Raw genomic sequence first — 19,299 nt, 5'->3', positions numbered from 1 at the left:
GAATACTTTAAAACATCAAAACATGTCAAAACCTCATGCTTAACTAATGTTTTACATAAGATGTGCAGTTTCACTCAGTTTATAGCAGCCAGGAAGACAGGTTGGCTGTAAAGCCTGAGTGATTGTGAGTCTGTGGGGGGCTGATGAACAGGATCAGAGTGAAGAACTCATTCAAGACGTCATGTGATTAATGAAGAGGAAACAGCCACCATAAAACTAATAACACTAAATCTGTCTGGTTCCAAAAAAACAAAACACAGAAATACGAGGCGAATCATTAAACTGTTGCTTCACAGATGCCCTCTGTCAACACTTGAAGCGTCCTAAAAATATCCGTCATCTGATTGAAAGGGTTTCACTCTCTGCTGAACAAATAAGAACCGAAACATTAACTTTTAATTCAGATCATGTATATTTCATTTCGGTTTCTTGTTACTTAATCCCCAGATATGCATTTGGAATTTATTTCAATGTTTTATCTCTTCATTTTATTTATTTATTCTTATAAACATTTGTGGGTCCCTGAATTTCAGGTCCTTTTAATTGCATAAGGCACAAAAACGCCCTTCTGAACACTTTCTTATTTATTTTATTTTATTTTATAAGTTAAAGCCTAAAAATGTTCTGCAGATTTTTCCCCAAATATACAAAATAGACATTATAAGTATTTAATATTAAACAACATATTTAGTTTTTGAAAAGTTGCTAAATGAATATACAGTATTTATGTTGTAAATAACATTGTAAATTTCACTGTTTGACATTAAATCAGAATAAACTGACAGTAATATATATTGAATATATATCCCCATCAGTCCTGGTTTTCAGATGTATTATTCTTATTTTAAATGTAATGATTTCACTGACTATTCGGGGAAAAAAAAATCAGAAATAAAGGCTTTCAAAGATGCATCGGTATGTAAATAATCTATATTATATGTTTTATTTAGTAATTAAGTTCTTGAAATAAATGAACTTTCAATAATATTTAAATTCATTGGATGTGTCTAGCTTCAACACAATCCAAAATATTATGCATGTTGTGGCAAAAAAACATAAAAGATCAAATAGAAATGTGCATAAAAAACAATAAAAAGACATTAATTAGAAACGTCAGAGTCAATATAAAAAAAAAAATAAATAAAAAATATTGATCAAGGAAAATGTAAAATCTACAAGAGAATAAAACAAGAAAAGACTAAAACAGTGCCAGAACTCGAGGTTAAAATGCTCAGATTCACATTCATCTAAATATCTCAAATCATCGTCAAAATATTCAACTGTCTGAACACGTTGAACTTACTTTGGGTGTCATCCTCCAGGTGAGGCAGAAACTCATCAAACGTGTAAGAAAACATCTGCCAGGTGTTGCTTACTGTGAAAAGAAAAACAGAGAGGAATTGATATATTCCACTGTTTTGCTTTGGTTAAAAAGACAAACAACATTCTGCCTGGTTGTAGGAGAAAATACTCAAGTCAGATAAAGGCTGGGGATGGTGCATTGAAAAACATCATTTATTAGCTAAATATATGCACAAACGGACTGAGCGCGAGGTCAGTCTTCCTTCTTCACTTTTTCCATTTCCTTTCATGCAAAACCTTTCATACCCTTCATCTTCAATATTTGTGTATCACTTTATTTTCCTCTGTAAAGTTATATTTAGATTTCCGGTTTAATTGAAGTTCATTTCAGCTCTGCTTTTGGTAGAAAAACCAAAAGATTTCCAAACTGTTGAAACGTACTTGGAAGAGTAAAATATTAATCTCACATATACAAGAATAAAAAATGTTTCAGGAAGTCACATCAAGATTATGAATGTTCTCAATATGGCCTTTAGTGGCTAAATGTACTAATAAGATTACATATTAAGCTGTTAAAATATGAATAAACAGCTTTCTCTGCATTTTATGAGTACTTGGGTGTCCAAAGTGTGGTCCGAGGGCCATTTGTGGGCCTTGGAATGAGTGTGTGTGGCCCCTGAAAAATATTTCACATTTGGCCTGAAACATATGGAGCCGAAGCTGATGAGATCGACACTTTTTAAAGCTGTTTTAGGTTTACATCTGTTACAAGTTTACATCTTACAACATGAATAATTTTTCTTTCATTAGCAGATGATAGCATGACGTCACGCCTCAAACATCCAACAACTTTTCACTCAGAAACAAAAGGTTTTAAAAGAAAATTCTCATTTTTTTACAGCTGGAAATGAACAAAAAACAATTTAAAGAAAATATTTGGCTCAAAAAGTTAAATAAATGTAAATTTCATACTAATGTTGGTTTCAGTAAAAATAAAGAATAAAAATTTACTTTTTCAATTTATTGTTGTGCAGGTAAGGGAGAAAGAATTTATATCAATATGATTTTTGCATGTTTTAATGGAGAGAAAAGGCTAATTTTCAAGATTTTTAAGTTGGGCATTTTGGCCCTTGATAAAAAAGTTTGGACTTTTATTTTAAATACTGTATTTAACTGTCTTAAAGTTAAATACTGTATTTTCCGGACTATAAGTCACAGTTTTTTTATATAGTTTGGCCGGGGGTGCGACTTATCACTTATGTGTGAAATTATTAAGACATTATTATATCATATCACATGTTTTCACACTAAACCGCAAGAGGGCGCTTTAGGCCTGTATTAATAATGTGTGTGATAGAAGCTACCTTCGGAGTTAGCAGAGTTGTTTACAAGCAACACCGACGATGAAGATTTAGTGATTTGGAGTGACACGGATAATTTGGTAAACTTGTTAGCATGTTATTTATGCTATAGTTATCTGAATAACTCTTAATATATTATGTTAACATACCAGGCACGTTCTCAGTTCGTTATGCGTAATGTAATGTTAGCATACCGTACAATTATTCTGCCTGTTGTTGCCTCTATTTCAATTTTATTGCCTTTCAAGATGACAAGGTGTTGGGTTCTTGGTGTTGGGTTTTATCAAATAAATTCCCCCCAAAAATGCGACTTATACTCAGGTGCGACTTATATATGTCTTTTCCTGCTTTATTATGCATTTTATGGAGTCCGAGCGACCTACAGTCCAGAGCAACTTTAAACAACTTTTCATGTTAACGAAGTTAACTTTTTCTAAAGGCTCTATTTATGTGTCTCTCTTCAGCCTAAAAGGCCAAATAAAAAGTTGAGTCTGAACTAAAATAGACATTTCAGTCTTTTAATGTGCATAAATAGACATGCAAACTAATCTTGCAGACTGAATCCTTCCTACTAGGCTAGGGTTAGGATTCTTAAAATTTATATTTTACCATACATGTTGTTTAGCAAATTATATTCTATAAACCCTCAAAAATGAGAAAAGCTTTGAGCTGCTGACTGAGTGATGGACTGGGCTCTGGACACATGATGTGACTTCGTCATGCAAAGTAGCATGACGAATGGACCAAAGAAGACAGAGAGGATTACATCTCAGTGCCGCTGCCACTTCAATCTGGCACTGATCTCTGAATAGTAGCATGACTGTTTCTCTGCTGCCTGTAAGGCGAAGGTCAAACAAGTCAAGCAGAACAAACTGAGGTTTTCAAGAACAGCGGGTTTCCTTTTTATCCTAATCGCTTAGAGACGTTAATGATAAGGAGGTGAAAGGCGGCCGAGCTATTCATTGACAAATATGGAATGAAAGCTGCCTTACATACTGCTGGCTATCTTAAAAATAAACTGGAAAATTTCAAGGATCTAAAAAAAGCGGGATAAACATTGACAGACTTTTATTGCCATAAAACCCTTTTACAGAGAAGCTGCTCTACAACTTCTTTCTTTTCTAACACTTTCAGTAGACTAAAAAAATATATACATTTATACAAAGATATCATTTACAACACCAACAAATGTGATGAGCACTCAAGGCTTTTAAAAAGTGAACAAACGTCCAGTTCTTTGTTGCTTTTTAAGACCAGAAACACTGTAAAACATCTGAAGGTGGTTTAATTTGAAAATGAAAGTTTACCTGCTGCCTTGCAAATAAAACTTAAGTCAAGGAGAAAATCCTTTTGGTTTTAACTCAGAAATTAAAGTTCACACAGTACATTTAACGTAACCATATAATTATTTCACAATATGTAAGAAAAATATGCCCTCATCTAGTTAAAGAACCACATTTATCTATTATTTTTATTCACAATATCAAGTTAAATTATCAAAAGATTATGCCCCTTATTTTAATTTATAATAATTTAAATTCTTGTTTTGAACTGCATAAACAACATTTCTGATAAGTTTTATTAAACATCACAGGGAATTCATGCAAAGGGCATTAAAATAAACAAGTCAGATCAATGTAGCACATTTAGGCTCAAAATCTAAAAACTCACTAAATTTATTTGACTTTAAAGAGAAGATGGTAGACAACTAAATGTTGCTCAAAGAGTAAATGTTGCAGTTCGTTGTTTAAAGGTAGAGCTAAAACTAAAAAACTTCTAATAATATTCCACTTCCTTGTTCTGTTTGCCATTTGTTCTTTAAAAGGTAGGACTGTCTGAATAGCTTCAACAATTTCATTCAGCTGTGAAAGGACAGATTCACAACCTCTGTGTGTCTTACACATCCCCTAATTAATCAAATCCACTTTCTCTACACACGTAAGTGGCAAATAGATATAAACACAGATGTGTTTTCAGCTGAATGATGCAGAAAGAACAAAAAATCGAAAGATCATGCGATGACTACTCACGTTCCCAGCTCGCTCGCATGTATCTTTTTTGAGCTACAACATTTGATTCATTCATCACTGCAAAAACACGAAATGTTACTAAGTATTCCTGTTCCAGTTTCTAGTGAAAATATCTTACCTGAAATTAGACAAAACCAACCTATAAGTAACTATTCAGCTCGATATAGGAGATTGTTTTAAGTGAATAATTCCTTAAAATTGCAGAGAAAGTGCTATTATCATTTAAGCAATCGGCATGTACTACACTGCGAAAGCACAAAATCTTACCAAATATTTTTGGATTTGTTTCTAGTTTTAAATAAGACAAAACTACAAAACATCTCAGCTATAGAGGAGCTTGTTTTAAGTCCTTAACTCCTTACAACTGATGAAAAAGTATTTGTTTCATTGGCAGATTATGTCACTTATAAAATGCGAAAAATGTCTTGTAGTAAGTGAAATAATTTGCCATTGGAACAAGTACTTTTTATGAACTAAAAAGTACGTTTTAGTTCTTTAAGAAGTACTTTTTAATGAACTAAAGGAACTAGTTATTGTTGAAAAGTTATTTTTGTCTTATTATAAGTGTACTAAGATATTTGCACTGTAAACTAGACATAAAAACTTGGTAAGACTTTATTTTGATGGGGTTTTCTCAGCTTCAGTTGAAACTTGTTCTGTTATTCTGCATCTATAATATATGAAGGAGGATTAAAAACATTGTAGATAAAAGAAAGAATATATTTTTACCAAACAGTTTAGAAAATATAATCTAAACTAGTTTCACTTGTACTTTTTCATAAACACTAAGGAATTATTGACTTAAACCAGCTTATTTCTTGCTAAAAAAGTTAGTTTTGCCTTATTTCAAGTGTACAAAGATATTTGAAAGTTTGTGTTTTTGCAGTGCTGCAATTTTATAATTTTTCACTGCCATTTGCTTTTTTGAAGGCAACCCATCCTACCATGAGTCAGGACTTAAACATAAAATGCTTGAATTCCTCTGCTTGAAGCATATACTGACTCCCTAAAGAGCAAACAATGGCCTTAGACGAAGAGGAGCTCACTCTCCACCCAGCATCTTCACGCTCAAAAGGCCACGATTCATTTTTTCCACCATATACCATCTAAAATCTGTTCCTTTCGCTCATCCTTTCTGCTGACATTTCACGGCCACAGCAGGGTTACATTGACTCAGAAAGTAGTTTTCCCACTCTGATGGAAACCATAAAGGGTTTTAAACTGCCTATGTTTTTTTTATAAAACTGTTTGTTTACTTTCTACCTGTGGTCCAGATGTCTAAAGTATTACAGTTTCTGATAGAGAAACAGCAGTTTAGTCCTTAAAGATGAAGAGTTTCAGGATTTATGTGTCTATCTATATAGATATATGCATACATATCTATACATACATATCTATACATATATATAAATATATAAAAAAATAAAATAAAATTCCCTTCTCAGTATCTTGACTGTGCCAAGGACTGAACATTTCTGGACTGAGATGTCTGATGTTGTTCCTGGGATCTGTTGTAGCCACTGCTCCAGTTTGGGGGTTACTGCCCCGAGGGCCCCGATGACCACAGGCACCACTGTGGTCTTCACCTTCCAGGCCCTCTCCAGTTCTTCCCTGAGGCCCTGGTATTTCTCCAGTTTCTCGTGCTCCTTTTTCCTGATGTTGCAATCACTTGGTATTGCTACATCTACCACAACGGCTTTCCTCTGTTGTTTATCCACTACGACAATGTCTGGTTGGTTCGCCATTACCATTTTGTCTGTCTGGATCTGGAAGTCCCACAGGATCTTAGCTCTGGCGTTCTCCACCACCTTTGATCTCGGGGTTTCCAGTCCATATTCTGCACAGATGTTTCTGTACACTATGCCTGCCACTTGGTTATGTCGTTCCATGTATGCTTTCCCTGCCAGTATCTTGCACCCTGCTGTTATGTGCTGGACTGTCTCAGGGGCCTCCTTGCACAACCTACACCTTGGGTCTTGTCTGGTGTGGTAGATCTGGGCCTCTATTGCTCTGGTGTTTAGGGCCTGTTCCTGGGCGGCCAGGATGAGAGCCTCTGTGCTGTCCTTGAGTCCAGCTTTTTCCAGCCATTGATAGGATTAATTGATATCAGCCACTTGGGTTATTTGCTGGTGGTACATCCCATGTTGGGGCTTGTCCTCCCATGATGGTATCTCTGGCACCTCAACCTCCGTTCCCTGTTGTCTGAGACATTCACTGAGCACATTGTCTGTTGAGGCTTTGTCCCTGATGTATTTATGGATCTTAGTTGTTTCGTCCTGGACAGTGGTTCTCACACTCACTGATCCTCTGCCTCCTTTCTTGGCTCGTGTACAGTCTCAGGGTGCTGGATTTGGGATGGAACCCTCCATGCATGGTTAGTAGCTTTCTAGTCTTAATATCTGTGGCTTTCATCTCCTCCTTTGGCCAGCTAATTATTCCAGCAGGGTATCTGATTACTGGCAGGGCATAGCTGTTTATTGCATGGATTTTGTTCTTGCCATTGAGCTGGCTTCTCAGGACTTGCCTTATTCGTTGGAGGTATTTAGCTGTGGCTCCTTTCCTTGTGGCCTCATCGAGGTTGCCATTTGCTTGTGGTATACCTAGGTACTTGTAGCTGTCCTCTATGTCTGCTATGTTTCCTTGTGGGAGTGAGACTCCTTCTGTGCGGATCACCTTCCCCCTCTTTGTGATCAGCCGACCACACTTCTCTAGTCCGAATGACATCCCAATGTCCGTGCTGTAGATCCTGGTGGTGTGGATCAGTGAGTCGATGTCTCGCTCACTCTTGGCATATAGCTTAATGTCATTCATGTATAGAAGGTGACTGATGTTGGCCCCATTTTTGAGTCGATATCCATAGCCAGTCTTGTTGATAATTTGGCTGAGGGGGTTCAGGCCTATGCAGAACAGTAGCGGGGACAGAGCATCTCCTTGATATATGCCACATTTGATGGACACTTGTGCAAGTGGTTTGCAGTTGGCTTCAAGGGTGGTTTTCCACAGCCTCATCGAGTTTGCAATGAAGGCTCTCAGAATCCTGTTGATGTTATACATCTCTAGGCATTCAATGATCCAAGTATGCGGCATTGAGTCATAGGCTTTCTTGTAATCAATTCAAGCCGTGCACAGGTTGGTGTGTCAGGTTTTGCAGTCTCGGGCAACTGTGCGGTCTACGAGGAGTTGGTGTTTGGCTCCTCTGCTATTGTTGATCCTATATAAGGGAATGGTGAACACAGACACAGGAATGGTGAACACAGACACAGACACATCGTTACTTCTTTCACTTCCAGTGTTGTAATGTATTTTCAAGAACAGTTTCAAACATTACATAACCACATACTGAGTGCTGAACATTGTACAGAAACATTATGGTTATCGCCATAAAGTAATAAGAAATGTAGCACCGGCTGTTGCTAGCCAGAAAGCTAATGCGAGTGTAACGCTTAATAAAACTCAAACTACTGCAAAGAACTCAAAGACTGCTCATTCGGCAAACAGAATAAACTTAAATACATGTCTGAACCTTATAAGTTGTAATTTTACCTGTATAAGGGAATGGTGAACACAGACACGGCGTTACTTCTTTCACTTCCAGTGTTGTAATGGAGGAACAGAAGTAACGCATTCCACTACCCCGAATCAGACGAGACCAATCGAGACACGATCAGACATGATCAGTAAACAGACAAAACTAATCGAGGCATGATCTGTAAATAAACTCTCAAAATTTTAGATTTGATATTAATAACATTAAATGCGTATTATACCCTGCAACACTATTTACACCGATACCCTTCTGTGCCGTGCTCATGTGTTTATCCATGTGTTTGCTTACCTTGGCCGCTATGATGCCTGACATGAGCTTCCAGGTTGTGGAGAGGCAGGTTATTGGTCGGTAGTTGGGTGAGACTGGACCCTTTCATGGACCCTTCTGGATTAGGATTGTCCGTCCTTCAGTTAACCATTCAGGGTGAATCCCACTTTGTAGCAGCTGGTTCATTTGGGCTGCCAGTCGCTCATGGAGAGCAGTGAGTTTCTTTAGCCAGTAGGCATGGATCATGTCAGGCCCTGGTGCTGTCCAGTTTTTCATACCTGAGACTCTTTCTTCAACATCTGTCACAGTGATGGTTACCGGGGCTTGCTCAGGGAGGTTGCTGTGGTCCTCTCGTAGAGAGATCAGCCACTGTGCATTGCTGTTGTGGGACGCCTCCCTTTCCCATATGCCTTTCCAGTATTGTTCAGTCTCCAGCCTTGGTGGGTCTGCTCTGTTGTTATTACCCTGCCATTGAGAGTACACCTTAGCTGGTGAGTGGAGAAGAGCCGGTTAATCCTTCTGGATTCATTCTCCCTTGTGTATCTCTTTAGGCAGCTGGCCAAGGCTTGGAGCCTCTGTTTGGCAGTTTCAAGTGGTTCAGGTATGGGCATCTGCCTGTACTTTCTGGGTACTGGTCTTTTCATTGTACCCTTGTGGAGCTCTGACAGTTGGCTCACTTCCCTCCTTGTTACCTTGATTTTAGCCTCTAACCGTCTTTTCCATGGTGGGTATTGGGTCTCATGGTTGCTCTTATAGCCAAGTATCTCAAGGATCACTATATATATATATATATATTTGGCCATTATTGTTAAACTTAATGTTGATGTGTTTTTATTACAGGCGTGTCTATGGGACAGTTATGTATCGGTTCAACACGGGACGCATATTTAACGGCCAAATATGGGACGACTCCCTATTTCACGGGATGGGCGGCGATCCTATTCAGGGTTGCTGAGATACAGTTTTAAGGGCGCTGGAGCGGAAAACCACAAACGCAAAAGTTCAATCACATAGAAATCTACTGTTAATCTCTTCATGTTAAATAAATAAAAAGTATGACTTAATATTGAAGTATTTAGTCGTTATTTCAGCTTGACTCATGCAGAACTGATCTGATCGTTTCCATAACAACGATCAGAAGCGAGACCTTGCCTCAGACCTCCAGTGACCTCACTGATGAGGTCATAAGAGAGATCATGTACATCACAATAGATCAAAGAAGTTCTAAAGTTCTAAATGTCTTGCGCGCCAACACTGAGCCCATAAAGTTCTGTCAGACAGTCAAATCAGCAGCAACAAAATGTCGAAGTGCTCCAAGAAATCCATTTTCCGTGCCTTGAGCCACAAGTCTCACTTGACTCCAGCGATGAAGACTTGACTAAAGTACGCGAGGATGACCTGAGTGAATCTGACTCAGAACTGGAGCAGGAAGCCCAGATAATTCCTGTGACAGCGGGGGAAATCAAAGAGATGCAGAGACGGCTCCAAGATTCCTTCGAAGAACAAGAGCTGCTAAGGAAGAAGGTTGAAAAAAATGAGAATTATATTAAATTACTTCAACGGGAACTGAGGAAGGAACACCACAGAGATCAAAGAAAGGTTGAAGATATGTCACCTGAGTCATCTCTCATTCCAGCACCTCCGAAGGACAATGACTCTGTGTGGAACACTTACTGGAAAAAGTTGTCCCATCAATTTGAAGATTACTTTGGAGATCTACTCGTCCAGCCAGAGAACCCAATTGTAAAGAAAGAGGACAAACTGAGTCCTAAGAAGTTAGAAGAGAACATGAAACGGGCGGAACGAGATGCCATTCCGCTACAAAATCTCTGCAATAACCTGGATGCCCTGTGCAATTGGAACTCTCGACACCTGTCTTTATTTTGGTTTGTCACATACCTCTACACAGCGTGGCATGGCTGGACCATCCCCATGTTGCTGCTGCTATTAATTCTCCGCTTTTCTTTGAATTATTTAATTACAAAAGGCTGGAAGATTAACTGGAGCATCGTCCCGGAGCTGACTGAGCCGCTGGGACTTCCAAAGGCACACCCGTCGTTCAGAGAGAAGCTCCATCAGGTTCACAATGTTCTTCATCAAACCCAGAACCTGTTTGGACTGATAGCCGACACCCTCGAGAAGGGAAAAAATCTGTTGATGTGGGTCAAGCCAGACACGACGATGAAGTTCTACATTTTACTGTGGGTGTTCTTTTTCTTTTCGTGCTTTTTACTATATCAGATGATGGGATCAATCTTACTTTTTTCTGCCGGCTTAAAGTTCTTCATCGTTGACTTCATCTTTAACACTTACCCCAACCTAAAGAAGCGTTACGACACCTTCGCAGTTTTCTGGGAAAGGTTACCCGTCGACTCACAGCTGCAAGATCACAAAGACGACAAGCGCCACAGCCTGTTTGCTGCAACAAGGGCTCGACTGAGCAGCTTCACTGCTGCTCATTTCAGAAACGTTGGCAGCCCGTTCCATTTCATGAAAAAGAAAAGACCATTTCATGAAATGTTTAACATCCCAGAGACTGAGCAACCTCTGCCTGAGTTTAAGACCGGCTGGCATTGCTATATGGTGAATAGAGACAGTGGAAAAACATCAAAGGAATTCGGCGGGTATGGAGTTCTCTATGTCACGGAGAATTATTTGTGTTTTAAGAACTCGATAACTAAGTTCCACTCAGCTGTAAAATTGACGGACATCACAGACTTCAAGAGATATAAACTTATACCAGGACTGCCCGGTTCAGGTAGGGGGATGTCAATTGCAACGGCAACCACCAAGAAGCCTCTGTTGTTTACTGCAATGATACACAGCAAACGGGCGTATCAAGCCATCTCCTCCCAGATGAGAAAGGTGTTTGAACAGGCAGCTCTGCAGTGTGCAAATATAGAGTGACTTGCACTCTGGTGCTGCAGCTACTTGGGAGGAGCACCAGGAGGCGACGACTCGGGAGGAGCAACAGAGGCGCCGAGGGAACACTGGGACGACTAGGAGCGACGACTCTTTTTATATATATATATATATATATATATATATATATATATATATATATATATATATATAGATTATATATATATATATACATAGATATATACACACACATACACATATGTGTATATATACATATATGTGCATATATATATACATATGTATATATACACATGTGTATCTATATACGTATATATATGTGTGTATATACATATATATACATTATATATATATATATACATATATACACACACACACATATATATATACTCATATATATATATATGTATATATATACACATATGTGTGTGTGTGTGTATATATATATATATAGACATATATATATCCCATTTGTCATCAATGTGCTTTGGTTCCCCAACACCTGAAGCAGACCTTGTTTGGCCGGGCGACGTCTGAGCCGGCATGTTACGCAACTTAGTATCTCTCATGGTATGAGGTAGGCAGTAGCTTGAAGGGTCTTGCCTAAGGACCCAGACTGGATTCGAACCCCGCCCCGCCAGTCAGCATCACTCAGCCGTTGTAATTGGCGCGGAGGAGGTATATATATATATATATATATATATATATATATATATATATATATATATTTATTTATTTTATTTTTTTTTTTAATTGATCTTTACTTCCAAGTTCTGTGTGAATTAATAACATGTTAGGGTTATTTTTAATTTAGAATATAATGAGAAAGTTGCTTTTCCTGAAACAAAAATCCTCTTCTGCACTATTAAATCTAAAAATTATTCACCAATTTATATCAACTGTATTTATTTTCCTATTAAATAAAAACAATAGCTGTTAGCACGCAAGCTAAGTAGTACAACAAATAATGGTTCTCACCGGCTGAGACTCGATCAAAAGAATCGAATCGCTCATGAATGACTCACCAATACTCTCAACAAGTATTTCTCGACTTCCTCCAATCATATAATCTTTAAGTTATTTGCTTTCCGTCGGTGTCTTCTGCTTTACTTTTGAGTGACCCGGTTTTAAGCCACTCATCTACTGTTTTTTAAACTAGCTAAAAAGGCTAATAAACGACTAATAAACGGTCGTTTACATGCAGTACCGAGCAGACCACTAGGGGCGCCCACGGACCACAGTTTGAGAAAGAATAATGAGTCTGTTCATTAGCCTTGAAACTATAAGAGAGCTCGTAGAAATTCAACACCAAGAAGTTTCTCATTTAAAATATTTTAAAACGTTTTTAAACATAAAGTTGGGCTTAAAATTATTTGTAGTCCTGGCAGATTTAGATTTAAGGTAACTTGTAATTGACTCAAATCTGGCAGAGATAATGTGGAGGGAGCTAAAGGTTAGGACTAAGGTACACCATTGAAAAACCAGTGCAAACATTCAAAAGGTTGACTGCTCTAATAAGAAATAACTTTAAAAAAAAGAAAGTATTTTCAAAAATTAAAGCCACTTCTACATTGTCTTCTTATTTTTGATCAATGCCTGTCTTATTTGCAATCCTAAGCAAACATATTTGTTGAATCAAAGTTTGTTTGAAAAACATGATTATTTGGTGACTTTGTGTGTAATTTCAGCAATCTAGATTTTCTTTATTCAAATATAACATGTTTAGTAATCCTGGCTATTTCTTCTTTTCTTTTCAACCAATTCTTTTGAAACTTTAACAGCAGGCTTTGGTCACTTTAACCATTTTATTGAAGTTAATCAAACCCCATCATCACCCATGTTGGGTTAAATGAACCCTGATTCAGCAAACATTTGACCCAAGAATCAGTTTTCAACCAGTAGTTTTAGAAATTTAGAAAAAAAAAGCTAATCAATAAATATGTAGATTAGCTTATTAGCTTCTTAGGGTAACTGGCTGTTGTCTCTTTATACAGAGATGTAAGAAACAAACTAAAACATTCACAATTTACTCTTTTGTTACATTGACTGCAGATCATAGAAATCATCTCTAAGGATACTTCTTTAACGTTTTAGAAAATTAATGAGTTCCCTCCCCACCACCTTGGACTGGTGATAGCGCACGCTTAGCACTGGTTCTGTCTGTTTTTACAGCTGTAGAAACAAATCTAGAATCCTGAGACTGGTTTTGTTTTGACTCCAAATGTTTGATGGACCAGCCAGAGAAAATAACTACGTTCGACTCCTTATCCTGCACAACAGTCAAAAAATAGCAAAATCCATCATTTATGCACCATCACTTTTAATCTGATAACACCATTTTGTCATGATTCCTTCACTCAGATGTTATTCTTCAAGGTCAGTGCATGGAGTGCTCTGATACTGAAAGTGATATTCAAAAATTTAGTTTTTAATCACTTTTCTATATATCTGTGTTTGTGGCTGCAGAAAGTACAAACCAACAGAAAATAGGTACAAAAATAAAATAATGGACATGTTTTTCTCTGGATGTATTTTCTACAATCTGCTTTGTCGATTCAAAGTAATAATAATGAAAATGGCGAGTCAGCCATAAAGAGGTTTTGCAAATGTTAATGGTTGTTTAAACCATTATTTGTTTATTAAGCTGCCTGTAGTAAAATATCTGAGTTAAATAATGTAATGTGTGCTTTTCTGGTTGACAGTTTTTGGACAGAATATGACCATGCATGCATGTATCAAAGAAAAACTGCTGGTCTGGAGCAGAAAATACAGATATTTAAATGCTGTAAGAATTTCAGTACTTTAGATAGATAGATAGATATAGACAGACAGACAGACAGACAGACAGACAGACAGACAGACAGACAGACAGACAGACAGACAGACAGACAGACAGACAGACAGACAGACAGACAGATAGATAGTATTTATTGTCATTGAACAGGATTCAACGAAATTTCTATTGCAACTCCCGTTGCATTTATGTTGTGAGGACATCATGTTTCACATTTACAGAGATGACTGCAGTAATTGTGTGTAGTATAAAGTTTGTCATTGTCAGAAAAACAATCATTGAACAAAATAAAGGAAACTGGACTGAAGATGCAACAGTAAAGCTATGAATAAGAAGGAGAATAGCTAATTTTACCATAAATTTTTCTCATCTTGTAGGTGAAACAATCCGCCAGAGGAACTAATATTTTTTCATCAATATTAAGGATTTATTGACTTAAAACAAGCTCAGATATCTCACTGAATGTTACTCATAACTTACTTAGGACGTGAAGTTTTATAAGAACAAGTTTCTTAAAGAGACAGAGGCCCAATTTCAAGGCGATAAATTACAAAGTCAAATTCTCTTTAAATCATGTAGCACTTAAGATAACATAGTTACTTTATTATGCTATAAAATGGTACTATGTGAATGGAAAATACACAATAAGTTAAGTTGTACTTATGTTCTGTTTTTGCTACAGGCCACCCTGACTTCCTGTGTCATCTGTGGTTTATTATTAGCATGACAACAAACATATTGAACACAACCACGTCCAGACGGTGGTTGGAGTTAATCTGTATCTACCAGATTCACCAGCTCTTCCCAGTCTGTGGTTTCCCACATGGAGTGTGTGGTAACTGGTTGTGCTCCACTGTGGCTGCATGTAGAAAACACCCAGTATGTATATAACAAATTTCTCTGTTCCCTATGAGGCCGTCCACAACCTCACGAAATGCAGCAGGGGAGGAGCCCAGAGCAACATAATTGAATTTACCAGAAATTTTAAAGAAGGCCGCAGGTTTTTAAATCTGCTGCCCTGCCGTGAGTGTGTATATGTTCTCACAGGCAGTGTCTGCATCAGTATGTAAACACAGATGAAAATAATGCTGCTGAACTTCTTTGGGTGATAATACGGCCTCAGAGCTATAGGTACCAGTTCAAAATCTGGGCAACACATGTCTATGTTTTCACAGAGATTTAAAAGTCAAAAGCTTTTAAAATACGTGAGTTGCTCTGTATTTCCTGCAAGGTTGTTTATCCTTAAATGTGATGAATCCATGCAACCTGAAGCAATTAATCATGATCTATTGGTAATTTAAATAATCGTCAAATAATTTAGTAATGATTAATCTCATAATTCAGTCTTTTATTAAAATAAAAAAAAGAAATATTACAAATTTTATTATTGTGGAATGATGCAACTGATGTCAGAAATTGTGAATTTATACAAAATAAATTTAAGAAATAAATCCCAAATCCAATTCTGTTTATTAAATTCACATTAAAGTAATAGTGTATAATTTAAACACAAAAATATACAGGCAGTTCAATCTAATCATGTTGCCAGATTCCAATTTTCTCCGAGCTATGAAAAACTTGTGCAACATATTTGAGTCTTTTATTAAAATTTCTGAAACATTTTCAATCAGCCAAGCGGACAGCACTGAATCACTGAGCTGCTGAGTTTATTGCATCAGTGGAAAACGTTTGCATTAAGTCAATAATTTTGCAGCAAACTTTCATACTGACCATAACAAAAGTTTACATATTAAGTGAATTTTAACCCTTTAAAAGTCAGTTTTAGCAATTAACATCTTTTTTAAAAAACAAATTATATATAAAAAAAATTTGGAAGTAAATTCAAGAAAGAATTTTGGATACAGGTTAGTTTGTATCCAAATAATCACAAATAATCCTGAAGGGATCCTGATCATTTTATTTAGTTTAAGAGCTAAATTTAAAAAAATGACCACGAAAAACTTAAAATTGACCCCAAATTTAAAACTTGGTGAACAGCCAAAGAAATGCTAAAATGAAATAAAATTCAAAAGGAACCCAGAAGGGTTAATTAAGTTAAAAAGGCAACATTTTTTTTCTGTTTCTTTGAATTGTAGCTGAAAGCGATGCAAAAATATGTGCATTTGTCCTTTACAATTTCATTACCACTCCAAGTTGTGTGAGCAGGACATTTCAGCATTTAGTGAAGAAAATAACATTCAGTTTTTAGAAATCTTTGTTCTGCCTGGTCTTACATACCTTTTTGTAAAAAATAAGAATTTAAAATCCAATGCAAGCAGGAACAACGAGATGTGCTGAATGCACAACAAGATGCATTTTCTTCACAGGTAGAACATTTACAGCTGTGCTGAGAGCGTGTCAATAACTCTCATCACCTTCATTTAAGCATGACTCACTCTGTGTATCAGTTCATGGTGTTTATTCCCCTGCAGACAGATACACGAGTGGCCTAGAGCTGTAATTCTGTGTAATCATAAAAGCTGTTCCTGTCAGACCTGAAAAGAAAATGTAACAAACTTTGAGAGGAGGAGCAAAGACAAAGAAATGTGAATAGTTTGACAGGTAAAACAGGGGAGATGCTCCACACTAATTAATTTTGAATATGAATTTTAAGGAGTATGGTTGGTCAAGTAATTGGTCAGTACTCACTGCACTTCAGCCTGAATACATTTTCAAATTAGTTCTTTACAGCTATTTTTTTATTAATATAATTTATTTTTGTAATTCCAATTTATTAAATTATAGTGTCAATGGAAATGGATCAACTGTGGTTTTCTGAAGTCACAAAACTTCTAGATATCAACAATTTTTGATTGAAAAATAAGAAGTTTGTGTTAGATATATTTATGGTGTCAAACAGGTTTTATTTTGATGTTTTTTAACTAATATTATTATTATATAGGTCTGGTAGTAATCAGGCCAATAAATTGGTAGGAAGGCAGATGCTTCACACTGCTACATATTCTGAACATCTTGCATAATGTCTATAGTTTTGAGTAAAAAAACAAGTTCTTTGTTTCAAAGTTTTTGTGCTAGCACGTTTTTCAGATATATTAAAGTGAGTTTAATTTGAAAAACTGCAAATGAAAACCTTTTTTTTGCATCACACGAGTCCTACTCAACAACAGGATGTTACTACTGGAGGAAATGACAAAGACGGCAACAGGAAGTGGTAGGATGATGGCACCACATATTTTTTAATGACTTATTGCATGAACAAACTTATTCTCCTGTGATTTTGATTGTGTTTCTTATTTAATTGATAAATTACAATCACAAAACCATGTTTTTTCAACACAAAGTTTTGCACACAGTGGCAAGTAAAATGAATAATAAAATTTTACTGAAGATCTCAAAATGTTTTTTGCAGGGAAAAAAAGAAAAACGTTACTGTTTAGTATCACATTGTATTGTATTTAGTATCACTAACACTAAGATGATTGGTCAAGTTTGTAGAAAAGTTGCGAAATATGAGAATGATGACACTCTGCAACTTCCTGGAAGGACTGAATAGAGGTTAAGAACTGACCAAAATTGCTCAGAGAGTATCAATGAGACCCCCAGGAGGTCAGAAAGGAACAACACTTGCCTCTGGTAAGGTCAAAGTTCAAGATCCATGTCAAAACCACTGCAGATCAAAATCACACAAACTCCATTCCACATGGGCAACATGGAGGATTAATGAGACAAAAGTGAAAAAGTTAGTATAGATTCATGGACAACAATGTGTCTCTTTGAGTGGGAAAATAAAATTACAGAATAAATTTTGGGAAATTTAGGACATCTCGCTTATCACATAACGGATTAAGACACCAAGCCCCCTCGCATCTCTGCAGGGAAAAACAAGTATAGGCAGTAGGTGGATGGATGTTGTTAATAAAGGATTATATAAGGGTCTTATAAGCTTCAATTTCTGTGTAGGAGAACTAAAAGCATCTTTTCAACTCTCGAAAGGCCTCCACAACACTGATGACATTAAAAGCAAAGGTCACTATCAGTAATTATGTTCCTGAGATGAAGGAGAGCCGATGTGTAATGCTGCCATCTTCATCCACGTCTTCCTCAGTGATGTCAGCTTCACCCACACGGGAAAACTAATAGCACCCATCACATGACGGCGGAAAATTGACCTTATCTGAGCTCCATCTGATGCCAAAACTAAAGCTAAACTCAATATTCAATAAAATGCACCTTGCTCTAAATTACATTAAGTACTAAGTTACTGAGAGAAGAAGTACAGAAATGCATTTTTCATAATGAACTGATGATTGATACAAGAATTCAGCCAATTATGTGGCTGAGTCCTTTTAACATTCCTGCTGTGTCTCTCAGCTTGGTGTATTTATTCGTCTTCTGCCCAGGAAAAGCTCTTCTCTTCAAAAGACACTCGTAGGAGGATTTCCAGATAGCCATCTTACAGTAAAGCATCATTTGTGTTCATTAAATCTAATGAACACAGAAAACCTTCATCTGTCAGGTTTTATAGGAGGAGTTCATGGAGGAAACCTAAAACTGGTTTGACGCTTATTCAAATAAAAAGTAAAAACCAGCCAAGTTTTATCAGATGGTTAATTCTCAGTTCATTCTTTCTCCATCACTAAGATATATTTTGAAAGTGTCAACTTTTTGAACTCGTCTCTTGAACAAATACGAATGTAACTGGAAGGAAACTGTACATACCAGCACGAACATGAGCCATAAATATACTTTGCATCTTTAATTTTCTGTCAGTCAGCTGCAGACTTGTGAGTAATTAGAGGCTTTCAAACACAACCACACAAACTGAGAAATCCACAAAATGCTGTTAAGCCGTACTTAACGAGGTTGTTCACACAACGTGGGAACGATTACTGACAGCTTTTGTTAAGTCGGGAGGACACAAAGTTCTTGGCTTCTGCTCAAAGCTACGCTCACACTTATTTTATTGACCTGCAGACCTCTAACTTTTATATATTGTGTTTAGCTGCAGAGGATTATCAGTAAAGTCTCACTCGTAAAACGTTTTATTACTAGTTTCGGCTCAGTTTAGCTCTCTTATCTTCAGCTCTTTTGCTTTGGCCTGTGCGGTTTTCTACATGCAGCACAGTGAACATGAACACATCAGATTTGGCCTTTAAC

At 36.8% G+C, this 19,299-nt stretch overlaps 1 protein-coding gene across 3 annotated transcripts in view; it reads right to left on the bottom strand.

Annotated features, from left to right (window-relative positions):
• Positions 1 to 19,299, bottom strand: part of ltk (leukocyte receptor tyrosine kinase) — a 72,128-nt gene that overhangs the window by 38,946 nt on the left and 13,883 nt on the right. Inside the window, exons 1-2 of one of the 3 annotated variants that reach the window (XM_055053316.1) lie at positions 12,413 to 12,611; positions 1,304 to 1,375 (exon numbers count right to left, since the gene is read on the bottom strand). In XM_055053316.1, the coding sequence (XP_054909291.1) occupies positions 1,304 to 1,375; positions 12,413 to 12,452 (112 nt within the window). In that variant the 5' untranslated portion in view covers positions 12,453 to 12,611. Of the gene's footprint in view, positions 1 to 1,303; positions 1,376 to 8,528; positions 9,237 to 12,412; positions 12,612 to 19,299 lie in introns of those variants that run through there. The other 2 variants (XM_055053315.1, XM_055053314.1) reach the window with 2 other exon arrangements.

Source organism: Poeciliopsis prolifica, unplaced genomic scaffold (genome assembly GCF_027474105.1).
Source record: "Poeciliopsis prolifica strain line A6 unplaced genomic scaffold, Auburn_PproV2 SCAFFOLD037, whole genome shotgun sequence".
In the NCBI taxonomy this organism is placed as follows: domain Eukaryota; kingdom Metazoa; phylum Chordata; class Actinopteri; order Cyprinodontiformes; family Poeciliidae; genus Poeciliopsis; species Poeciliopsis prolifica.
This window is presented reverse-complemented; position numbering and strand designations above follow the sequence as displayed.